This window comes from Bos indicus, chromosome 8, assembly GCF_029378745.1.
Source record: "Bos indicus isolate NIAB-ARS_2022 breed Sahiwal x Tharparkar chromosome 8, NIAB-ARS_B.indTharparkar_mat_pri_1.0, whole genome shotgun sequence".
Taxonomy (NCBI): Eukaryota; Metazoa; Chordata; class Mammalia; order Artiodactyla; family Bovidae; genus Bos; species Bos indicus.
Window position 1 is genome coordinate 6,922,489 of NC_091767.1, and position 27,367 is coordinate 6,949,855.

At 37.5% G+C, this 27,367-nt stretch overlaps 1 protein-coding gene across 1 annotated transcript in view; it reads right to left on the bottom strand.

The window, feature by feature from the left end:
* The window catches only part of GLRA3 (glycine receptor alpha 3), a 142,189-nt gene extending 116,205 nt beyond the window's left edge, over nt 1-25,984 (bottom strand). Inside the window, exon 1 of the mRNA XM_070794385.1 lies at nt 25,921-25,984. Within this exon, the coding sequence (XP_070650486.1) occupies nt 25,921-25,923 (3 nt within the window). The 5' untranslated portion in view covers nt 25,924-25,984. The remainder of the gene's footprint in view (nt 1-25,920) is intronic.
* Nucleotides 25,985-27,367: the final 1,383 nt, after the last annotated feature.

Consider the following 27,367-nt stretch of genomic DNA (forward strand, 5'->3'; position numbering starts at 1 on the left):
AAAGGTTATTTCTAATCTCCCCTTGGCTTCTTCATTATCCATATGTTTAGTTATATTCTAGAAAAGGGAAGAATTACTTAAAATTATAATTTTTAAGAAAATCTACTTATATACAATCCTGGAAACATAAAGTTAAGGGATTGATCTTCTTTGCAAAGCAGAAATAGAGACAGAAATACAAAACAAATATGTGGCTACCAAAGGAGAAAAGGGGGAATGAGAGGAATTGTGAGATTGGGGTGGACAAATATATACTGTTGATACTATATACAAAATAGATAACTAATGAGAACTTACTTTATAGCACAGGGAACTCTACTCAGTGCTCTGTGGTATCCTGAATGGGAAGGAAATCCAAAAGGGAGGGGAATATATGAATACATGTAGCTGATTCACCTTGCCTTACAGCAGAAAATAACACAGCATTTTAAAGCAACTTAATTTATTGAAATTAATTAATTTCAATTGTAAAGCAACTTAATTAACTAAAATTAACAAAAATTTTTTTTAAAAGACTGCACAAAGTTAGCACTTCCAATAGTTGCTTCCTTTCAATGAAAACTAGTAATTTACGCTGATCTTTGGTTGTAAGGTCACAGAGGAATCTTTGCCTTCATAGCTCCACAAGGCTCCGTTTATCCAGCAATGCCCTTCTGTCCCCAGGGTTCTCCTGCCTTCTTATTCTATCCCCTGGTATCTGCAAATTGTATGCCCAATGCTCAGCCTTCCCACAAATTGTGCCAGACAGTCAAGCAGAATGCTTTCTTTCCTTCACAGCAAGTCATACCAACAAATCTACAGATGAAGACAATGGCATCATTTCCTACCTTATACTTCTGCCAAAATCAGCCCCTAAAATGTTTGTTCACTCCACTTTATACTATACCAAGTAGGAAGAGGAAGTCTGCTGGTTGAACAGCATGGACATAGAAATGTTGTCACTACCATTTCCATTCATGACCCAAAATTTCTATCAAAAGTTATACCCAACATAGAATGTGTTCATTTGTTTGTTGTATTTCTACTTAATGTTGATCCCAAAATTGGCATGTTAAAATTAACCTAACCCTTTACATATATCGCTTCTTAATTTTCAATTTGTATATTGAATGACATGTTGGCAGTGACATTATTATTTATCTTCAGGTCTTCCATTAAGTAACTGTTTCACTACTAGAAATATGACTTGGATTACAAAAAAAAATCAAAGTTGGGTCCTCCCTGGCGGTCCAGTGGTTAGGACTTCATGCTTCCACTGCAGGGGGCCTGGGTTCCATCCCTGGTTGGGGAACTAAGTCCGTGTAAGACTCATGATGCAGTCAAAAAATGAACAAACAAAAAGATCAAATTCTCCTGGAAAATGAACTACCATTTGGTCTTCAGAACATCCTATTATCAATTAACACTTTAAGAGCTCCTCAAATCAAGCAAGAAATTCTAAGGACCCACTAACAGGAAGAATACTTTTCCGAGGATAGCTGAAGGGCACTTCACAGTCTAAATGGTGGGTAACAGAACCATAGAATAATAATTTTCTGAAGATCTTCCATGTTTCCTTGAACATCTAATGTAAACTGTATTATATTTTATGTGTCTTTTTCTTTAAATTGTAGTCAAATAATACAATGTTTGACATCAGTGACGTAGTACATTCACAATATAGTGTAACCATCACTCTATCTAGTTCCAGAAAACTTTGTGCCCACTAAGGGGTCACTTGTCATCTTCCGTCCTTCCAGTCACCACTAACCTGTTTTCTGTGTCTACAGATCTGCCCATTCTGAAGACTTCATACTAATGGAATTATACAATATATGGTCTTTTGCATCTGGTTTCTTTCACTCAGCATAATATTCCCATGGTTTATTATATAGGTGTTTTAAAGTGTGTTTAAAAATATGTAGAAATTATCTGTTTAATTTACAGAGACCTGAAGAATCTCATTGAGATAATTATATTTGCTGCTGCTGCTGCTAAGTGACTTCAGTCGTGTCCGACTCTGGGCGACCCCATAGACGGCAGCCCACCAGGCTCCCCCGTCCCTGGGATTCTCCAGGCAAGAACACTGGAGTGGGTTGCCGTTTCCTTCTCCAATGCATGAAAGTGCAAAGTGAAAGTGAAGTCGCTCAGTCGTGTCCGACTCTTAGCGACCCCATGGACTGCGGCCTACCAGGCTCCTTTGTCTATGGGATTTTCCAGGCAAGAGTACTGGAGTGGGGTGCCATTGCCTTCTCTGAATTATATTTGCAAGGTGATATAGTTTTAAAGATATAAATGTTTTTGGAAATGAATGCCATATATATACACATATATATACATATATATATCCACACACACACACACATATATATATATATATATCCACACACACACACACACACACACATATATATATATATATAATATCCACACACACACACACACACATATATATATATCCACACACACACACACACACATATATATATATCCACACACACACACACACACATATATATATACACACACACACACACACACATATATATATATACATATATATATCCACACACACACACACACACACACATATATATATATCCACACACACACACACATATATATATATATCCACACACACACACACACACACATATATATATATATCCACAATCAACATAAAAGATGAAAACAGTAACTATGTAAGCTGAATGATTACTAACTTTCAGGCTTGAAACTAGATGCCTTAAATAAAATTTATAATTGAAAACAAATACTGATTAAAATCTGCCTTGCATACAAGTCTTCAGGCATATATTTAACCTTGGAAATGACTAACAGTCTCACCTTGCATTTCAAGTATTTTTCCTGACAGCAGAGTCTAATGTTGTCAGAGCATTACCTAGTCACTTCCCAACAATCAGGTGTTATTTTACTGCTACCTGAAATTGGGGACTAATGTTACAAAACAGACTAACAAAGGAAGGAAGATTTATTCTGAACCTATACAGCATGAAACACTACCAAAGTAGATAAATTATGAAAATCCTTTCTTTACCTTAAGGTATTCCTACTTTAAGTATATTTAGATTTTTAGTTATGCTGCTGCTGCTGCTAAGTCACTTCAGTCGTGTCCGACTCCGTGTGACCCCATAGACGGTAGCCCACCAGGCTCCCCCTTCCCTGGGATTCTCCAGGCAAGAACACTGGAGTGGGTTGCCATTTCCTACACATCAACACAATTTTTACATTTATTATTTTGCAGTAATGTTCACACTTCCCTTCATAATTTTAATGAAATTTGAACACAGCTTGGATTTGGGAAAAAACCCAAATACATAAAAACAAATACATCTTATTGACAAAGGATTTTTATTTTATGGTTTGATACATACAAACAAATACATCTTATTGACAAAAGATTTTTATTTTATGTTTTTACACATGTCCTCAGTAGAAAAAATTGGTCATGCAAACAAATTATTCCAATAAACAGTTTCAGTAATTTTAAATTGTTCTTAACATTGAAGCTTAAAATATAACACTTTTATATTTTAATGGATATTTAAATTTTCAGTGGTTTTTCTGAAAAACTTCCTATGACTTTGGTGAATCTTTTGATTCGTGAGGGCTTATATTGTATATTATTTAGTTTGAAATGGTAGATGTTGATTACTAAAAGAAAAAAATTTCACTTTGGAAAAGTTTTATTGAGACATATGTTAAATGTTCAAGACAAAATTAAATTGTATTTAGAACAATGTTTTCCTTCTGAGCGATCCAGATAATTCTCCACTAGCTGTTTGATGATTTGGATATTGGCCAAGAAGCTGTGCGGAGGCTATTAACTGCACTTTAAAGCTGTAGAGGAATTAACTTCTTTTTGAAATGATTACAATTACAGCCTTATTTAGGATAGTTCTTAAGAGTAACAGATGAAGTGTTTGCTTATTCTGTATCAAATGAAACAATCCCTTAAAAAAATCCACAAGTTACTGCTGCTGCTGCTGCTAAGTCACTTCAGTTGTGTCCGACTCTGTGCGACCTCATAGATGGCAGCCCACTAGGCTCCCCCGTCCCTGGCATTCTCCAGGCAAGAACACTGGAGTGGGTTGCCATTTCCTTCTCCAATGCATGAAAGTGAAAGTGAAGTCGCTCAGTCGTGTCTGACTCTTTGCAACCCCATGGACTGCAGCCTACCAGGCTCCTCTGTCCATGGGAGTTTCTAGGCAAGAGTACTGGAGTGGGATGCCATTGCCTTCTCTGCCACAAGTTACTATTAAGGCAATTACCTAAATACTATAGCACATATGCAACCCATAAAAATCAGAAAGAAAATGTAGTCAATCACTAGGTATTTTGCTTCTTGGGCAGAAAACACTATAATTTCAATATTTCTATATTTACTGATATTTAGGATGATGCTTATATATTTAAAAGTATTCAGGTGTAGAGTAACATCATAGGCAAAATATAAATTGCCAAGTTTCCATGTGTTTTCACTTTGACAGAATATTTGGCAACTTGTAGGTAAGCTCTTCTATTTGAATTTGTAAGCCCAAGGACACACATTCTTTATTAAATGCAAATTCTGGAGTGGGTTTAGCACATAACTTCTAGGAATATTTATTTATGATTATTTCATTTCCAAATCTAGTTTTTTCCTGGCTCATTTTTTAATCTACCAGTGTATTATTTTCTCTTTGAATTAGCTTACTACTGATCCTTGAATAGTTTCATAACAGGAAAATTATTTTTACTGGTAAGTATGCATGGAATAAATTGTCTTCACTGATGCCATTTTATAGGACAAGAACAAATGCTGAGCTCTCCCTCGTTTTCATTCAGGCTTTCAGCCCTCACTGCATGATTCTCAGTCTACTGCTTACTATAGACAATACCACCCCAGAGCCAAGGCGGTGGCTCTCTTCTATGGTGGCTGATTATTTTCTCTGCTGGTCCATCTACCAGCACCATCCCACTGTGACTTCTGTTGAAATCATGTGAAAAAGGCCCAGAATAACTGCCCCAAACTTTGACCTACAAAATTATGAAATTATTGTTTTTGTAAGCCACAAAGTTTTAGGAGAGTTTGCCATGCAGCAGTACATGAAATGGGAGTTTATTGTTTAGTTGCTAAGTCATGTCCAACTTTTTGCAATCCCTTGAACTGCAGCATACTACGCTCCTCTGTCCTGCATTATCTCCCAGAGTTTGCTCAAATTCATGTCCATTGAGTCGGTGATGCCATCCAACCATCTCATCCTCTGTCATCCCCTTCTCCCCATGCCCTCAATACTTCCCAGCATTGGGGTCTTTTTCACTGAGTCAGATCCTCGCATTAGTTAGCCAAAGTATTGGAGCTTCAGCATCAGCATCAGTCCTTCCAGTGAATATTCAGTGTTGATTTCCTTTAGGATTGAGTGGTTTGATTTTCTTCCAGTTGGGTGTTCCAACTAGAAATGGGTGTTCCAGTGAGAAAAACTGTAAAACACATGTAATTGACTTTGAAACCAGGGAGCAGGCAGAAGTTTCAAGGGTTCTGGAGATTTATGCGAGGGCTGAAAGTATGAGGATGAAATTGTTATTATAGGATGAAGTAAAAAAACCTTTATTTTGTAGCAGCAGGATGTTTGGTAATGCTGTCATCTCAGTATGTGGGAAACAAATGCAACTAATGAACTGTTGTGTTGTTTTTAAAGGAAAAATAGGAAGAAAATATTTTTAAATTTTAATAAACATTTTTATTAGGAAGCTGAGAAGCCAAAACTGAGTCAATGGTTCAATATCTACATTCATATTGACCAGCAGCATATCTAAATAATTTGAGGTTAAGACAAATCATTCAGTGTTTTTAATATATATGCAATATATTGAGAAATATGATTTGAAAAGTAAGAGCAGTGAAGCTTGCTTCGACTGTTGACATGGTCAGAATGGATTAAGTTTTATTACATAATCCTCAATAACTGTAGTACTAAAAATTGTCAAGGGCAAACAATTTAGTCCTAATAAGCAATAAGAAATCAAAGCCCCAGAAAAGAAAGAGGATTACAAAATATATTGCCTTTTGAATCTAATAGCCACTGGGCTTTTTACAGGGCAAGATACTGCTTCAACTGATGCAGAAATTTAAGAAGGTAAAATATCTCTCTCCTGTTTGAAATGTTTGACTTTTCCTCTCTGTTTCAAGAGTAAAAAAAAGGCAGGAATTTGGACTTCCAATGTAAGCTGTTGGCAAGTTGTAAAGTCACCATGATCAGCCCAGACGAATGCCAGCTCTTAGAGCCATTTCAGCAGCTTTCCCAGAAGGACATGAATTCCTAGAGGAGAATTTCTGTGAATGCATCCTCTTATGAAGACACCAAGTCCTTATGAAGCCCAATCCCCATCCGAAGGCACAGAGCTGGTGGGAAGGAACAATGCCGTAGAGGAGAGAAGGCAGATGACCGGAGGTCCACGCTGCTGCCTCTTCTGTTTGCCTGCATCTTTCTCATTTCATAGAAGCAAGAAAGAACAACCTGTTGGATTGTGTAAACCTCCATATATGTTGTTGAATGAAAACATTTCCTTAGGAAATCCAGAAATAAAGTAAATAAATAAATCCATTCTGATTTTAGACTTACTTTGATTTATATAAATAGTAGAGAGTTCCCTGTACACTTCTGATCCACCTTCCCCTAATGTTATTATCTTCTGACAACAGTATAGTGCTTGAAACCAGAAAATTAACACTGATACCATACTGTGCTGTGCCGTGCTAAGTCCCTTCAGTAGTGTCCAACTCTTTTGTGACCCTATGGACTGTAGCCGGCCAGGATCCTCTGTCCATGGGATTCTGCAGGCAAGAACACTAGAGTGGGTTGCCATGCCTTCCTCCAGGGGATCTTCCCACTCAGGGATCGAACCTGTGTCTCTTAAGGCTCCTGCACTGGCAGGCTGGTTCTTTACTACTAGTGCCACCTGGGAAGCCCCTTGATACCATACTATCAAACCTTTTTTAAAATTTCAAGAATGTCTAATGTCTTTCTTTTCCCTGCCTAGGATCCAATGCAAGATCCCACAATGCATTCAGCTATCCATGAGCTCCAGTCTGTGAGAGGCCTCCAGTCTTCTCTTGGCTTTCATATCCTTGACACTTTTGAAGAATACTGGCCAGTGGTGTTATAGAATGTCCCTCAATTTTGTATGATATTGTTTCACAATTAGGTTGATATTGTTCATTTGTAACGAGAATATCCACTGAAAGAATATCGTTTTCTTCCAAGTGCATGCCATCAGGGACAGTCAATGTTCCCACACCTCATCATTTGTAACTTTAAGCTGGATTACTTAGGTAAGTGGTGTCTGCCAGGGTTATTCCCATTAATGCTATAGTGAAGTTTATGTGTTACTGTGTGCATTATATTGGGAGTTTGCCCACCCCAAATCCTGGCTGATTTCAATTATTTGTCTGTTTTTGCTGAGGTAAAACATTTACTGTGAATAAACCTGGCAAGTAAAACAATATCTTATCTTCTACAGCTTCATGGGTGAGGGTTGCATGGCTGAAAAATAGATGCAAAGGATGAACCTGTGGGATACTAAACCAGAGAGCACACACAATTCACTTCTTTGCAGAGTGACAGATGCTAATGTTAGGGCCTTGACTGAGAAGGTGCGAAGCTTCAAGCATTGGAATGAGTTGGGAAGATTTAGAAACCTCCAAGTACGCTGAGCCACAAAACTCCACTGCTCCTGTGTTTGCAAAAACTTCTTCTGGCCAGTGTGATGAGGAGTATGCCTGTTCTCACTGGACTCTATCTCTACCATTCAACATTCCCCCCTTGATCTTATAATTAAGATTAGATCTCAGAAAGCAGTCAGCAAGTCAGTTACAACCATTTCCAGGAAAAGTTTTACACCCCAAGGCACTGCTAGATGCTCCTAATTTATATGTGCATAAATATTTATATGTGGAATGGATTCTGAGAGTACTAGACCATGGAGTATGAAATGAAATTTCAGAATTGGCTAAATTTATTGATCTGGGTGCACTCACTGAGATTCTGGATTTAGTGTATTAGAGCTCAGGGAGTTAGGAGTGGTTCCAATTGCTTGCGGAGTTGGTTAACTAAAAGCTAGAACCAGCAGGGACGTGTGCTGAATGAGGCTGGTATGCTATGCATTTGTTAGTCAATCATCAAAGATCTCTAAAGACTTAAGAATTGAGATGTAGCCGGTTCTGTACCCTTGAAAAATACAGTGATGAATGACAGAACAGGGTCTTTTCCCCACATTTTAGAAAGTTTATTGTGTGTGTGTGTGTGTGTGTGTGTGTTGGTTTCTGCCAAACATTAGCATAAATCAGCCATATGTATACATATGCCCTCTCATTGTTGAATCCCACCCCCTCCCACCTCCCACAGAACAGTTCAGTTCAGTTTAGTTCAGTCACTCAGTCATGTCTGACTCTTTGTGACCCCATGGACTGCAGTACACCAGGCTTCCCTGTCCATCACCAACTCCCGGAGCTTGCTCACACTCATGTCCATCAAGTTGGTAATGCCATCCAACCATCTCATCCTCTGTCATCCCCTTCTCCCCCTGCCTTCAATCTTTCCCAGCATCAGGATCTTTTCTAATGAGTCAGTTCTCCACATGAGGTGGCCAATGTATTTGAGCTTCAGCTTCAGAATGGGATCTTTTTAAAAAGCACTGTTATGGGTGTGCTCTGAAAGTTATTGACATTATAAGATATGGCCACTTAAAAGGCTCCTAGAGTTTAGTGGTGAGATAGTTGCCAGCATTACTTATTACACTTAACCCCAGAGACAAAGCAGACTTAGTTCCCATAACTGGAGCAGAGTTGGCGTGCCTATTCAGAACAGGTGAATCACAGTGGTCTTCGATGGTAGATGGATGATCACAGGGACAATAAGCTTGAGATATATGGGTAACTCACTAAGGAATATCCAATTTGCCCTGATTAATCAAAAGAACTTTAAGGCTGAGAAATAGAGAGTTTATTCAAGTTATCAAGACACACAAATGTCATTTAATTAGAAGACATGAGTGAATTCAGAGTCAAGCTCCCTCGGAGAAGGACCTTTAGTACGTCACAAATGCATGCTGTGTTTCTGATACAGAACTCAGAAGCAATATATTATTAATATATGCTGAGAAACAGGAGCTACAAGGATCAGTGCTTCTGAAAATGCTGGACGACAGAAAATTCAGTGCCTGGACATACAAAATACTACTATGTAAGCTGGTCAGAGTAGCAAGTTATGGGAGAGTCAGATAGTCATTAAATTTTGATGAGCACTTATCTCACATTGGTTTCAATGATTCTGTGAATTCATTTTGTTTTATGATTTTGTTTCCTAAATGAATGGCTATATAATTTATGCATATAAAACCCCATCAACTGCAGAATCCTGACATAATCTCTTCGACCTATGAAGTAAGAATTATTAAGATGAGAAGATGCACATGGATTCTTCTAAAGCTGTTTTCTTCTTAGTATAGCTAAGGAAAAGCAGCATGGAATTTCTGAGGGACCAAAGAAATGAGTGACTCCTTCAAAGATCTGTATCATGGTACAGCAGTGAGTCCCTTCACATCTCCATCTAACTGTCCTTTCAGACTATGGAGAAGAGACCTGAATCTTGATAGATGACAACAGACAATCTTAATTTCATTCAGCTATTACTTCCATGATAGCTGTTGTTCTATATTTCATTTCCTTATTGGAGCAAATTATTTTACATTCACTGGCACCTGCTTTATGATTGATGAATGACATATACTTTTTCTACATTCTACAGCAGAGAATATCAGAAGCATCAGCTTGCATCCAGTAGAGATATCTTTGGTGCTTTGCAAAAACAGAATAGATCCAATCCTGCAGCCTTGTGCCATAACTAAGTCTATGAGAACACTGATCATCCAACTTCACGAGACACCTTACTGGTCTGCTATATTGAAGACACCATGCTGATAGAATATGTGAGCAGAAAAGAGCAGATGCCTTTGGAAGAGCCAGAGAATGGAAGATAGGCCTCAGAAGACTTCAGCAATGTTGTAGGGCATAGAGGGATTAGAGTATGACTGGATAACTCTAAAACTGAAGGACAATGGAATATTATTCAGCCATAAAAAGGAACAATACTGGGTCATTTGTAGAGATGTGGATTAACCTAGAGACTGTCATATAGAGTGAAGTAAGTCAGAAAGAGAAAAACAAATATCATATATTAACACATATATGTGGAATACAGAAAAAATGGTATAGATGATCTTATTTGCAAAGCAGAAATAGAGAAACAGATGAAGAGAACAAATTAAAGAACACCAAGTAGGGAGAGATGGTGGGATTGACTGGGAGATTGAGACTGACATCAGATCAGATGAGACCAGATCAGTCGCTCAGTCATGTCCAACTCTTTGCAACCCCATGAATCACAGCACGCCAGGCCTACCTGTCCATCACCAACTCCCGGAGTTTACTCAGACTCACGTCCATCGAGTCAGTGATGCCATCCAGCCATCTCATCCTCTGTCGTCCCTTCTCCTCCTGCCCCCAATCCCTCCCAGCATCAGAGCCTTTTCCAGTGAGTCAACTCTTCGCATGAGGTGGCCAAAGTACTAGAGTTTCAGCTTCAGCATCATTCCTTCCAAAGAAATCCCAGGGCTGATCTCCTTCAGAATGGACGGGTTGGATCTCCTTGCAGTCCAAGGGACTCTCAAGAGTCTTCTCCAACACCACAGTTCAAAAGCATCAGTTCTTTGGCGCTCAGCCTTCTTCACAGTCCAACTCTCACATCCATACATGAACACTGGAAAAACCATAGCCTTGACTAGACGGACCTTTGTTGGCAAAGCAATGTCTCTGCTTTGGAATATGCTATCTAGGTTGGTCATAACTTTCCTTCCAAGGAGTAAGCGTCTTTTAATTTCATGGCTGCAGTCACCATCTGTAGTGATTTTGGAGCCCAGAAAAATAAAGTCTGACACTGTTTCCCCATCTATTTCCCATGAAGTGATGGGACCAGATGCCATGATCTTCGTTTTCTGAATGTTGAGCTTTAAGCCAACTTTTTCACTCTCCACTTTCACTTTCATTAAGAGGCTTTTGAGTTCCTCTTCACTTTCTGCCATAAGGGTGGTGTCATCTGCATATCTGAGGTTATTGATATTTCTCCCAGCAATCTTGATTCCAGTTTTTGTTTCTTCCAGTCCAGCATTTCTCATGATATACTCTGCATATAAGTTAAATAAACAGGGTGACAATATACAGCCTTGATGAACTCCTTTTCCTATTTGGAACCAGTCTGTTGTTCCATGTCCAGTTGTACCTGTTGCTTCCTGACCTGCATATAAATTTCTCAAGAGGCAGGTCAGGTGGTCTGGTATTCCCATCTCTTTCAGAATTTTCCACAGTTTATTGTGATCCACACAGTCAAAAGCTTTGGCATAGTCAATAAGGCAGAAATAGATGTTTTTCTGGAACTCTCTTGCTTTTTCTATGATCCAGCGGATGTTGGCAATTTGATCTCTGGTTCCTCTGCCTTTTCTAAAACCAGCTTGAACATCAGGAAGTTGACAGTTCACATATTGCTGAAGCCTGGCTTTGAGAATTTTGAGCATTACTTTACTAGCGTGTGAGATGAGTGCAATTGTGCGGTAGTTTGAGCATTCTTTGGCATTCCCTTTCTTTGGGATTGGAATGAAAACTGACCTTTTCTAGTCCTGTGGCCAGTGCTGAGTTTTCCAAATTTGCTGGCATATTGAGTGCAGCACTTTCACAGCATCATCTTTCAGGATTTTGAATAGCTCAACTGGAATGCCATCACCTCCACTAGCTTTGTTCATAGTGATGCTTTCAAAGGCCCACTTGACTTCATATTCCAGCGTGTCTGGCTCTAGGTCAGTGATCACACCATCGTGATTATCTGGGTCGTGAAGATCTTTTTTGTACAGTTCTTCTGTGTATTCTTGCCACCTCTTCTTAATATCTTCTGCTTCTGTTAGGTCCATACAATTTCTGTCCTTTATCAAGCTCATCTTTGCATGAAAAGTTCCTTTGGTATCTCTGATTTTCTTGAAGAGATCCCTAGTCTTTCCCATTCTGTTGTTTTCCTCTATTTGTTTGCATTGATCCCTGAAGAAGGCTTTCTTATCTCTTCTTGCTATTCTTTGGAACTCTACATTCAAATGTTTATATTTTTCCTTTTCTTCTTTGCTTTTCCCTTCTCTTCTTTTCACAGCTATTTGTAAGGGCTCCCCAGACAGCCATTTTGCTTTTTGCATTTCTTTTCTATGGGAATGGTCTTGATCCCTGTCTCCTGTACAATGTCACGAACCTCATTCCATAGTTCATCAGGCACTCTATGTATCAGATCTAGGCCCCTAAATCTATTTCTCACTTCCACTGTATAATCATAAGGGATTTGATTTAGGTCATACCTGAATGGTCTAGTGGTTTTCCATATATATATATATATATATATATAATTGATACTATGTATACAATAGATCACTAATGAGAAGCTACTGTATAGCTCAGGGAACTCTACTCAACACTCTATGATGACCTAAATGGGAAATAAATCCAAAAAAGAAAGGATATATGTATATGCATAGCTGGTTCACTTTGCTATTCAGTACTCTTGGCTGGAGAATCCCATGGACAGAGGAGCCTGGTAGGCTGCAGTCCCTGGGGTGGCGAAGAGTCGGACATGACTGAGCAACTTCACTTTCACTTTTCACTTTCATGCACTGGAGAAGGAAATGGCAACCCACTCCATTCTCATACTGGAGTGAGAATTCCATGATGGAGGAGGCTGGTGAGCTGCCATCTATGGGGTCACACAGAGTTGGACATGACTGACGCGACTTAGCAGCAGCAGCAGCAGCAGAAACTAACATAACATTGTAAACCAACTATATAATCCCAGTAAAAGTTAATCTTTTAAAAAAGGAAGGACAAGTTGTTTCCTTCCCACGAAGAATGAGAAGCAATACTGATTGATTGCACTGTTTTTAAAATTTATTTTTACTAGAGTACAATTGCTTTACAATGTGCCTGGGACTTTTTTTAAATTAATTTTTACTGGAGTATAGTTGCTGTATGATATGCCTGGGTCCTTTTGAATTATGGCAGCAACACACCACATTGTGTAAGATGTTTTGCACCATTCATTAAATAACCATGAGACTGCTAGTTCTGAGTGATGATCAACCTGGAGCTGCCTTTACCAATCCTTCCGACACTTTTATAAGAAATTTCATATATGAAACGAATCACCAGACCAAGTTCGATGCATGATACTGGTTTCTTGGGGCTGGTGCACTGGGATGACCCAGAGGGATGGTACGGGGAGGGAGGAGGGAGGGGGGTTCGGGATGGGGAGTACGCGTGTACCTGTGGCAGAATCATGTTGATGTATGGCAAAACCAATACAATATTGTAAAGTAATTAACCTCCAATTAAAATAAATAAATTTAATTTTAAAAAATAGAAATTTCATCTTTGCACTGTATCCATTTCAACCTAAAATAATTAGAGTGTGCTTTGTTCTTATGCAATTTGATGTTGAAGGAGACAAAAAGAGATTTGAAATTAACACCAAAGGTTGAGATGTCTGAATCTGTTCAAAATTTCAAGTAGATTTCATTTTTGACCAAGTCCTGGGTATTCATAGAGGTGGGTGATGGAAGTGAAAAAAATGCTTACAGAAGATGAGGTCTGGGGGATGGAGGTGTTGGATGCTGCACCCACTCAGAACTAAGGCTGACCTGGAGACAGAGGACAGCTGCCAAAATCTTAGATGAATGGAGGGACCAGAGCCCTGGTGTATAACAAGCCTACACAGGGAAGGAGTGTGAATGGTCAAATATAGCAGTTTCAAAGCCAAATTGAAGAGGAAGTCTGGAAGTGAAAAATGTCACTGCCTAACACCAGTAAAGGGATGGAGGCAAGTCCAGAGGATAGAGAAGGAGATAAGAGCTCAGTAGGCTAAAGTGGGGGGGTGGGGGGGATTCTTCACTAATTCCAAGAGAAAAAAAGAATGGAAAGAAGAGTCCTAGTTGGGCTGGAAGACTTAAGGAGGAAGCAAGCACTCCCAAATATCTTCCCTACCCTAAGGTGAAAAACAAGACTTTATTATCATCTACAGAAAAACTGAATGGGTTAGACAGATGATGACTACCCAGGACTGATTTGTGAATATCTGCACTTTATCTTCTTAATGTTGATCTATGTTGTAAGATCAATTTTGTTCATTAAACTTCTTAATATAAATGCCATGAAGAGGAACACCATTGTTGTGAACTGTTTTTGGACTCAGATCATTTCTATGTCTTGTTAGGTGGCCAACAAAAGTGTTTAATTGATCTTGTGACAGTAAATTCTATAGATTTATAGACATTCATTTCATAGAATGTCCTCCACTAGAGAGGACCACGTGCAAATAATTGCCACTTTCCATTACAAATTAGTCTACAGTAAGGCAGAAAGAGCGGAGTTAAATTAAGTGACTTATGTCTTTGATACTACATTATAATCTTCTTCATTTTTCCCAACCCAAATATTTCAAAACAAAATATCATTAATCTTTCAATCTACTCTGCCAGAGTAAAAGGAAACCGTTAATACAAGAACACATGTTCAAAGGAAGGAGAGAAATCACAGAATTTTGTGCCCAACAACTCCCTGCTCTGAATAGAGTTTTCTTTCTGTTTTCTTGCATCAGTTTCTCTTTGGCACATCCCCCCACAGAATTGAAAATATGCTTTCAAACTTTGTGTTTGTTTTAACAATATTGTAGCACAACTGGACAATTGTATTCTTTGTGATATTCTTTATAAGAAAAATTTACCTGGGTGAATAGGATATGTAGACTGTCTTTTTTGGGGATACAGTAATTATAAGGATGGTTTGTAGATGACTACACTAGGCAGAGATTTATTCCTATTTCTATGGGGTCACCAGGATGTGTAACCTTCATGATACCTATCTTTCTGCAACCTCTCCCATAAATATGGCCTGTTTCTGATTCATGCTTATAAATGAGAGTTCAGAACACATTCATGCTGCTGGTCACTGGTTACTCATGCTTGAAATTAAAAGTCTTTCAGACCAATGCCACTGCTGTGTCTATTGAGGCTTTACCCATTTCTCAAAGTAAGAAAAAAAAGGCAGGCAGTGAGGATAAGATGTTAGCAGACACATTGTGAAAAAGATAGCAGGATGCTTTCAGGTTATTCTTAAAGTAAGTGAAATAGCATTTGTCTAATTATATGTTATATTCACATTATTAAATTTAGAGATATGAATTGCAGGAAAAAATGGGCTTTTCAAATTATACACATTTCATTCCTAGTGTCACGAAGAAAACATTACTGTGAAACCTAGTTGATACCTGAAATAATTGCATCCTGATATTTTTTATTTTTAAACATTACTCTTCAATTACCATAACTACTATATAATAGCTCTTATTTCTTATCATAGAGAACTTCTCACACTGTATTTTAGCATTCTTAATGAATTTATCTATCAATACAGCTAAAAAAATACATTTTGAGGAAAGATTATAAAATTCCATGGGAAGATGTGAATTAAAAAGTCAAGTTCATTTGGGCAGTAAGAGCCAGCATTGTGTACAATAGTTACTTAGCTCCTGTTTTAGAAACTTTAGCACCAATTTAAGATGGTGACAAGGACTCAGACTGTAAAAACAGATGATACTGCAAAACAGGAAAAAAACAGCAATTTATCCACTTGTGTTAAGTACACAATAGCAAAGTCCTCTTTTTAGAAACAATACTTCTGGTTAGCCTATAGTGTGTGTGTGTGTATATTTATACACACACACACACACACACACACACATATATATCGGGCTTCACTGGTGGCTCAGATGGTAAAGAATCAGCCTGCAAAGCGGGAGACCTGGATTTGATCCCTGGTCAGGAAGATCCCCTGGAGAAGGGAATGGCTATCCATTTCGTTTCTTACCTGTAAAACCCCAAAGACAGAGGAACCTGGAGGGCACAGTTCATGGGATCGCAAAGAGTCAGGCACGACTGAATGACTAACACACATACACACACAAATATATATAAATATATGGAGAAGGCAATGGCAACCCACTCTTGCCTGGGAAATCCCATGGACGGAGGAGCCTGGTAGGCTGCAGTTCATGGGGTCGCAAAGAGTCGGACACGACTGAGCAACTTCACTTTCACTTTTCACTTTCATGCATTGGAGAAGGAAATGGCAATCCACCCCAGTGTTCTTGCCTGGAGAATCCCAGGGACAGGAGCCTGGTGGGCTGCCGTCTATGGGGTCACACAGAGTCGGACACGACTGACTTGACTTAGCAGCAGCATATATATATGTGTATATATATATATATACATTTATATGTGTACATATATATACTTAAGAGCTACTTTATGCTAAGATTAATCTAGTTATTAATGATATAATTATTAATTTATCAGAGTGGACTGTGCTCCTATAGCCTATAATCAACAACAAAACATTTTAATGCCCATAGATTTCAACAAAATATTAAAAAGGAAAAGATGAATAAAACTTAAAAGTAAATTGGATAAAATATAGGATGTTAATGAAGTCAATTTGATAAATCAGTACAAGGAGTTAAATGACTTTCTAACAGAGACAAAGTAGCATTAAAAACAATCATCACTGTAGTATGTAAACACATTGTCTTTGCGTAAGTTGTTGAGTTATTTGTACTGAAGGAATCTAAAATGGATTGATATGAAATTACAGCTTATTTGGGACTCATGAATTCCTTGTAATGTATTTACTAATGATAATCTTTAAAGACAGGAAATATGCAGCACAGAAATAAAAAGAGAAACTCTGATGGAAAGAATGAGGAACAGAATATCCAGTGTAATAGGTTTCACAGAAAGAACAAATGAAGGAATAAAATTTGAGTAGTATTATTCTTAGAAGGCAATGGCACCCCACTCCAGTACTCTTGCCTGGAAAATCCCATGGGTGGAGGAGCCTGGTGGGCTGCAGTCCATGGGGTCGCAAAGAGTCAGACACGACTGAGCGACTTCACTTTCACTTTTCACTTTCACACATTGGAGAAGGAAATGGCAACCCACTCCAGTGTTCTTGCCTGGAGAATCCCAGGGACAGGGGAGCCTGGTAGGCTGCCATCTATGGTGTCTCACAGAGTCAGACATGACTGAAGTGACTTAGCAGCAGCATTCTTAGAAAATTAACATTAATCATAGACTCAGAAAGCAGTGAAAATGCCTTCAGTTCGGTTCAGTCGCTCAGTCGAGTCCAGCTCTTTGCAACCCCATGAATCGCAGCATGCCAGGCCTCCCAGTCCATCACCAACTGCTGGAGTTTACCCAAACTCATGTCCACTGAGTCGGTGATGCCATCCAACCATCTCATCCTCTGTCATCCCTTTCTCCTCCTGCCCTCAATCTTTACCAGCATCAGGGTCTTTTCCAATGAGTCAGCTCTTCTCATCAGGTGGCCAAAGTATTGGAGTTTCAGCTTCAACATCAGTCCTTCCAATGTACACCCAGGACTGATCTCCTTTAGGATGGACTGGTTGGTTCTTCCTACAGTCCAAGGGACTCTCAAGAGTCTTCTCCAACACCACAGTTCAAAAGCATCAATTCTTCGGTGCTCAGCTTTATTTACAGTCCAACTCTCACATCTATACATGACCACTGGGAAAACCATAGCCTTGACTAGACGGACCTTTGTTGGCAAAGCAATGTCTCTGCTTTTTAATATGCTGTCTAGGTTGGTCATAACTTTTCTTCCAAGGAGTAAGCGTATTTTAATTTCATGCCTGCAATCACCATCTGCAGTGATCTGGGAGCTTAAAATAATAAAGTCTGACACTGTTTCCCCATCTACTTGCCATGAAGTGATGGGACCGGATGCCATGATCTTAGTTTTCTGAATGTTGAGCTTTAAGCCAACTTTTTCACTCCCCGCTTTCACTTTCATCAAGAGTCTCTTTAGTTCTTCTTCACTTTCTGCCATAAGGGTGGTGTCATCTGCATATCTGAGGTTATTGGTATTTCTCCCAGCAATCTTGATTCCAGCTTGTGCTTCTTCCAGCCCAGTGTTTCTTATGATGTACTCTGCATATAAGTTAAATAAGCAGGGTGACAATATACAGCCTTGACGTACTCCTTTTCCTGTTTGGAACCAGTCTGTTGTTCCATGTCCAGTTCTAACTGTTGCTTCCTGACCCGCATATAGGTTTCTCAAGAGGCAGGTCAGGTGGTCTCATATTCCCATCTCTTTCAGAATTTTATACAGTTTATTGTGATCCACACAGTCAAAGGCTTTGGCATAGTCAATAAAGCAGAAATAGCTGTTTTTCTGGAACTCTCTTGCTATTTTGATTATCCAGTGGATGTTGGCAATTTGATCTCTGGTTCCTCTGCCTTTTCTAAAACCAGCTTGAACATCTGGAAGTTCTCGGTTCATGTATTACTGAAGCCTGGCTTGGAGAATTTTGAGCAGTACTTCACTAGCGTGTGAGATGAGTGCAGTTGTGGTGTAGTTTGAGCATTATTTGCCTTGCATAATAAAAATCCATGTGCAAGTTTATGAAGAAAAAGGAGCTAAAACCAAATTATCATTAAGAGGAATGAAAATGAAGACAGTATAAATATTCCTCAGATGAAAGGATTGTAAAGGACTGAGGTAGTAAATAAGTTTATGTCAATAATTTGAAAGATGTAAAGAAATGGACAAATTCCTCGGAAAACAAGACTTTTACAAAATGTATACAATAGAAAAACTAAATAGTCCAATATTTGTTCAAAGAATGAAATCTATCATTTAAAATATTTCAACAAATAAAATGACTGACCCAGAAAGCATTATTGGTGAATTTTACTAAATACTTCCAGAAGAAGTAACACTGGTTTTATACAAACTATTTCAGAGAGTAGAAGTAACACTTCCTAATTGTCTGAAACACAGCATAATATTTTTACCACACTGTGCTCTTGGCACTGTAGAAAAACAGTTCATAGTTCAATATCTTAAACCAGATGTTATAAAATTAAATCCAGCAATATACAAAAGGACAATCAATTGTGATCAAGTGGGATTTAACCAAGGAGTACAAGATGATTTACTATTTGAAAATCAATTAATTTATTTGTATATAGTCTATAATATTAACAGAATAAAAGAGAGAAGGCAATCATTTAAAAATGAATGCTGAGGTAGTACTGAAGAAAATTCTGTGCCTCTTCACAGTTGAAGAAAAAAACCTCAGCATCCAAGTAATGGGAAAAAACTGCCTCCATGTGATAAAGATCATTTAGGAGAAACCTAAAATTAATACCATTCTTCACTGTGAAATATTGCATGCAAACTAACTGGTATCAGAAAAAAGACAAAGGTGACTAATCTCCATCCATTTTTTTAGCATCATACGTAAGTTATGAATTAGTACAGTAAGATAAGAGGAAAAATGGAGAGAGGATGAGTAGGAAAAGGAGGAGAGAAAAAGAAAGCGATATTTAAAGCATAAAGACTGGAAGGGAAGATGTACAAATAAAAGGTGTGTTCAAGAGATATTAAATATCAAGTCTAATTTAATGCTATATAAAATAAAAACAATATGACATTTATAAGCATAGACAAATTGATCACTGGCACAGAATTGAGAACTTTGAAACAGACTCATTCAGTTTAGGAACACATAAAACAGAGGTATAGTTATGGATTATTGGAAATAATTACTCAATTGTGAAGTAAATGAAAATTAATGCTTCCTGCACATCATACACACACATAGAACTGCACAAAATTCCAAGTGAATTCAAACCTAAATAGGAAAAGCAAAAGCCTTTTTAGGAGAAAATATAAGAAGAGATCTTTGTGAACTTAGGTGAGAGAAGAATTTGTTAAGACAAAGAAACACAAGTCAGTAAGTAAAACAAGATTACATTTTGTTAACAAAAATTAAAATTATTTAAACATCCAAAGACATCATAAACACATTGAAAAGAGCAGAATTGGTATTTATATGTATGCAACTGACAAAGTATTCACCTTTGGAATAATGCATGTACATGTGTGGGTGGGCTGGAGGTTACATCTGTGTGTATACAATAAAAGCAAACAAATATAAATTGGGAAACAATGCATAGAGGCATTCTGGACAAAGAACACCAAAGTGACTCCAAAACACTCAAGAAAAATGCATAATCTCACTCTTAATCAAGGAAGTATATGATAAGAAACAATTAAATCCCAAGTGGGTAAATACTAGCTGTGGGAAACATAAAACAGGAAATCTCATAAATCTGCTAGTAGGTGTTTCAGACTGGCCACTTTAGAAAGCATGTCTAAACCCAGTGATTTTACTCCTAAGAATATCAACTTGGGCCACATTATTCCAATTCTGAGTACAGACGTTGTAGAAGAGGGCTTCCCAGGTGGCTCAGTGGTAAAGAATCTGCCTGCCAATGCAGGAGACACGGGTTCAATCCCTGGGTGGGAAAGATCCCCTGGAGAAGGAAATGGCACCACACTCCAGTATTCTTGCCTGGGAAATCCCATAAACAGAGGCACCTGGCAGGCTACAGTCCATGGGGTTGCAAAGAGTTGGACATGACTGAGTGCACACACACTCACATACACACCTCACACATACCCTACAGAATATTCTACGTATGTATATTGGAAGATAACATGCAATAATTTTGAAGGCACAGTTTTTTATAGGGGCAAAACATTACAATAGAAAAGTCCAACAAATGTAAAACAGATAACTACATTATGGAATATTTGCTCAGATGAAAGTGAATATAATAGTACAAGCCTAAAAACAAGGATTATCTCAAAAAATATACATTTGAACCAAAAAAAATGGAGTTATTTGTGAGTATTATAGTATGACAATCCTATTGGGATTTTCAGTCATGCAGAATGAATTTTAATATTAAATTCAGGAACAAAGCTTTCTTTGGGAAGGTAGAGAAATGCGCTTTGGGCAAGAGTTCATAGTCAATTTCAATTTGTATTTGTAATGTTTAGTTTCTTAAGATGGTGACAGTTGCATGAGCATTATTATGTTATTTTTAATAGCTATGCAAAAAGTGCATAACTTTATTTGATAAAAATACACTTAGAAAAAAAGACAGCGTAGGAGTTTTAAAGATTCCATTAAGAACACATAAATGACACCATGAATTTTTTATGCAATATTAGCTTAGATTTCTCTGAGGAATCTAATGATCCAGTGATTTGAAGTAACACCTACATCTGCATGATTACTATTGCCACTAAAATGTGAACCTATAATTTGTGTGGAAAATGGAAAAAGCGTACAGTCCGACCATTCTGTGAGATCACAGCAGACCCTCAGACATTCTCACCCAGTCCCACTATATGTCTCTGTAGACAGGCAACTGAAAAAGCATTATACCAAACACCTTACCCTTTTTGTTTTTATTTTGTGAAATTACTTTGTTCTATGGGCTCTGGTAAAAAGCCACAGTTCACTGAGTAAGTATTGACTTAAGGCACACAGCAGAGCAATTCTCTCTCCAACATATGTGTGGCAAGATGGAGAGCCATCTGTTTGATGAAGATAGGAGGTTATGCCAATACATCTACTTTGAAATACTATGCTATATACACACCCAAACTGCTGCAGAGGTATATGTGAGGCTTTTTTTTTTTTTAAAAAAGCTCAACTTACAAATGCTGTCATCCTGGCATATAATCCTTATGCACAACTCACCACAGGTTTACAGGAGTATGCTTACCAACATGCACTTAATGCAAAGATGTTAAGCTTCACCTCATCATAACAATAAAAACAATTACTGTAAATACAGAATAAATTATTATTTGGGGAACTGAAAAAAAAAAAAACAATTATGAGCTCCTCTTGTCACCACCATTTTAAAAGACAGGATAAACGCACCTCTCTCACCAAGGCCGTGCTGTAAAACGGAAGGGTGACTCATGAGAGTAAACAAGTTATATTATTAATTTAATCTTTTTTAAGAATTGTGGTTTCTGACAATTGTTAAATCATTACCTGCTGAAGAAGAAAGTGAATTTGGTAGAATAGAGGCTGAACAAATCCTTAGAGAATCTCATTACATATAATGACCTCTGACTCTGAAAAAGTGAAAGTTCCTCAGTCGTGTCCGACTCTGCGACCCCATGGACTATACAGTCCATGGAATTCTCCAGGCCAGAATACTGGAGTGGGTAGCCTTTCCCTTCTCCAGGGATCTTCCCAACCCAGGTATCGAACCCAGGTCTCCCATATTGCAGGTGGATTCTTTACCAGCTGAGCCACCAGGGAATCCCATCTGACTCTAACATAAGGGAAATAAGGAACTTCAGTATTTCCACTACATACGTAGAAAAATTTCAGTGATTCTATCTCAAGAATAATAAAATTGTACTCAAGTGATAATGATTGGTAATGTATTATTTAGACAAATCAACATTGGGAAAGGATGAATTTCACAGTTAAAAAGAAGTTTGAACTTACGCTATTGGGAAGAAATGTACATAAATACTCAGAAAAACAAAGTTGGTGCAAGAAGTAGATGCAAAATAAGTTAAAGATTTGAATTAACTTAATCCCCCCCCCAAAAAAAATGGCTAAATAAGCAGACTATCAGCTAGAGAAATTTTCTCAAAAATCAAATAATTACCTCAAATGGACTAATGTTTATTCTTTTTTTTTTTAATTTCACTGTATTTATTTTTTTTCCTTTTTTAAAAAATTATTTATTTTACTTTACAACATTGTATTGGTTTTGCCATACATCAACATGTATCTGCCACGGGTGTACCCGCGTTCCCCATCCTGAACCCCCCCTCCCACCTCCCTCCCCATGCCATCCCTCTGGGTCATCCCAGTGCACCAGCCCCAAGCTTCCTGTATCCTGCATCGAACCTGGACTGGCGATTCATTTCTTATATGATATTATACATGTTTTAATGCCATTCTCCCAAATCATCCCCCCTCCCTCTCCCACAGAGTCCAAAAGACTGTTCTATACCTCTGTGTCTCTTTTGCTGTCTCACATACAGGGTTGTCGTTACTGTCTTTCTAAATTCCATATATATGCGTTAGTATACTGTATTGGTGTTTTTCTTTCTGGCTTACTTCACTCTGTATAATAGGCTCCAGTTTCATCCACCTCAATAAAATGTTTATTCTTAAATGGGGAGAGATAGAATAGGTTAGAGACTAGATCAGAGGAGGGAGCTTCATCTAGTTGGTTGGTAAAAACACTGAGCATGGTTAAGGTCTTTGTTAAGCAAAGACATAAAGATTGGGAGAATTATTTAGTTTTATTTTAGATATGAATTCTCAGATGCAAAGATATCCATTAACGATTATAGGTCATTTGAAATTCCATCCTCTCAATGTAATACATTGTGTTAGTTGAATTCAGTTATTTATTGTGAGAACAAAAGAAAAGTACATATGTATAAAAAATGTGAATGTTGAGTAAATGTAAGAACGACTTTAAAAATAAGTTAGTATTATGGCAAGTAAAACAATGGAATAAAGTTTAGTTGCAAATCAGTGATGTTGGAAATGATGCAAATAATACATCAAAGTAATTAGGGGTAGCAAAATATTTTATGATTTTAAAGTAAAAGATATAACAACAAGTTCTAATTTCTTTCTATGCCTGTATAGATAGACACCATATTTCAGATACTATATTTAATACCATTAATTTTTTAAAAAAATACTGAATCTGATTATGTGGATAAAAATAATGTCACATATTTAGGGGTCTTGGAGACTAAAAGGAAAGATACTAAGGTGGACTTAGTTAATTTTATGATATTTTACCTCTAAGATGTTTCATTAGTATTCACTGATGTTGCTCATAACTGAAGAGGAAGATGATAGACGCTAAGAATAATTTGAAAACTATACATTATGATAGAAGATGAAGGAATTGACAGGATTTCTACAGTAGAGAAGGGAAATAAAACTGAGTGTCTCTGAGAAGCTGTATTTGTAATATTTTTCAAGCTTTGGGTATAGTAGTATTCTGCAAAGAAATCTGTCTAAAATTATTAAGGGTAAGAAATTCAGCAGGAACAGTCATCCTATGCAGCTTGTGTTATAACCACTTGGTGGTAGACTGATGAATTATGTCATAAAAAGCAGAGAACTTCAGGAACATGACAGTTTTTGATTTTAATGAGGAAATCTGGCCATGTTCTCTCTTTTTTTCCAAATCCCTTACTCCATCCCACAAAAACAAGTCAGGCTAGAAACCTTTCCAACTATTGCTGTTGAAACTGTTTTGCTGACGTGATCTTGCAAAAGAGAAAGTATAAACATATGTCCAGGCTTTCAGGATGACACAGTGTTGGATAATAGCAATTAAAATGAGAAAGTTGCCAGGGCTAGAAATATAATTTGGGAAGTCTAACTAGAAAAAAAAGAGTAGAGTTTCCTTTATCTATGAATATGATTTGAATTGGGTATGGACAAATACAGGATTATAAATCAGGGCCATATTTTCAATAAGAATCCATAATAGGTCAACTTCTGAAACAGGATTATAGTGACTTCAGGGTCAAAATAGCACCAGAACCACAGTATGCTTTTACAAGCAAATAATATAATTTTCTCTGTGTTTACACATATGTACATACCTAAGTGTTAACTTATATAGTCCAATGAAGATAATTCTATGCAATTTCCCCAAAATGAATTCAGTTCTTTTCCAGTGATGCTTTTCTTATAATTATACTGTATTGAGTTTTAATAGAACCACAGAGATAGCATTAAATGACTAAATGTTGTATACATGAGCAAATCAGCCTTTTAAAAAGTGGTGCCTGAATGAAACCTCTTCCTGTTGAGAAAGATCTTCTATATACACATATATAAACACATGTGCACACACACAACTCCACACAGCTCCCCATAAAATAATTCACATATTAGATTATTTTTCCTTAGAAAATTTGCTATCAAGTCATTCTGATACATGTAAAATAAGAATAATTCTCTTAATAATGGTTTTAGCTAATAAATCTTTAAGTTCTTCATATCATATTTTAGCTAAAAGCAACTCTGAAAATTAATTTGGATTATATTTGCTAAATGTAGGAATGAAGTATAACTCTAGGTAATTTAAGAAGCACAATACATAGTTTCAATTTTTAAAAATGTCCCTGATAATCTTAACAGATATTCAGAGGTTCATGAGTCCATCTCTGCATTTTTATTTTCCCTAAAATGCACAATGAAAATTATAGGACAAAGAAAAGATACAACATGATCTTTACAGAAAGTTATAAAATCCAAAGCAGAATAAGTTGGACTTGGAATGATAATCTGTTGGGCTTTAATAACTTGATTAAGTTCTCAATCAAGCAGTAATGAAACCTCAGTTCAGTGAGTTTAGTTAAATTAAAGCACACACCACAATTTGCAAAATATTTATGATATTTAAGCAGATACCATATTCATTTGGAAAAGTAATCAAAATACTTAAAATAACATTATAAGCACACTTAAGTATACAGAATAATTAAACATGACATTATTTACTCCTATGCTTATTTCTGCTTATTAAAGAGCATTGCAAATGAATAATTCATATGGTAAAATCTTAGGGGTTTTTTTTAATTTTAGTTTTAATTTGAGATCTAATAGTTACTGAAATGGGAGAGATCAATTGTGTTTTCACTTACATTTATTCTCTAATATATCATCTCTAAATGAAACATTATTACGTGACTTGATTGTAATTTAATTATACATTCAATTTTATCCTTTAAAATTTCATTATATGAATTTTAGCTTTAAATTACATAACATTAGCAGAAAAAAATTGACATGAACATTATTATAAATTACTCCAGTGTGCAATTCATTATAAAGTCACAGGCCTACCTACCATGGTTGTCTCAGCAATAGAACCAAAGCTGTTTATGAATATGTTGCATGTGACGTTAACTGCAGGGCCTGAAAGAGAGATTAAAACAGAAGGGTGATTGGATGCTTATCTAAAATATTTTCAAATAATTCCATGCATCTGATATGTCATTTTAAAAAAAGAATTCAAAGCATTTCATTATCTGCCTACAAACTCTGTTATTAGGCTTGATATTATATAAGCCTTGTTATTAGGCTTGATAGCTATATAAATAAAAAACACTGAAATACTGTGTGATAGGAGTTAAAATAATTCAGTTCATCTTATCTAAGCTAGTCAGATAAAATCACAAAAACTGATACCTAACCCTAATTTCTTTTGTTAGTTCATTTTCAGTTCAGTTCAGCTCAGTCGCTCAGTCGTGTCCAACTCTTTGCAACCCCATGAATCACAGCACGCCAGGCCTCCCTGTCCATCACCAACTTCCGGAGTTCACTAAGACTCACATCCATCGAGTCAGTGATGCCATCCAGCCATCTCATCCTCTGTCACCCCCTTCTCCTCCTGCCCCCAATCCTTCCCAGCATCAGAGCCTTTTCCAATGAGTCAACTCTTCGCATGAGGTGGCCAAAGTACTGGAGTTTCAGCTTTAACATCATTCCTTCCAAAGAAATCCCAGGGCTGATCTCCTTCAGAATGGACTGGTTGGATCTCCTTGCAGTCCAAGGGACTCTCAAGAGTCTTCTCCAACACCACAGTTCAAAAGCATCAATTCTTCGGTGCTCAGCTTTCTTTATAGTCCAACTCTCACATCCATACATGACCACTGGAAAAACCAAAGCCTTGACTAGACGGACCTTTGTTGGCAAAGTAATGTCTCTGCTTTTCAATATGTTATCTAGGTTGGTCATAACTTTTCTTCCAAGGAGTAAGCGTCTTTTAATTTCATGGCTGCAGTCCCCATACCAAACATAATTGAGTCTCTCAATCAGTTGTGAGAGCTGGACTGTAAAGAAGGCGGAGAGCCAAAGAACTGATGCCTTCAAACTGTGGTGCTGGAGAAGACTCCTGAGAGTCTCTTGGACAGCAAAGAGATCAAACCAATCTTAAGGGAAATCCACCCTGAATGCTTGTTGGAAGGACTGATGCTGAAGTTGAAACTCCAGTTGTTTGTTCATTTGATATGAACTGCTGACTCACTGGAAAAGTCCCTGATGCTGGGGAAGATTGAGGGCAGAAGGAGAAGAGGGTGTCAGAGGATGAGATGGCTGGATGGCATCCCTGATGCATGGACATGAACTTGGGCAAACTTTGTGAGATGCTGAGGGACAAAGAGGCATGGCATGCTGCAGTTCATGGAGTCACAAAGAATCAGACATGACTGGACAACTGAACAACAGTGTGGTACCTAGTTCCCTGACTAGGTATCAAACCTGGGCCCCCTGTAGTGGGTACATGGAATCTTAGC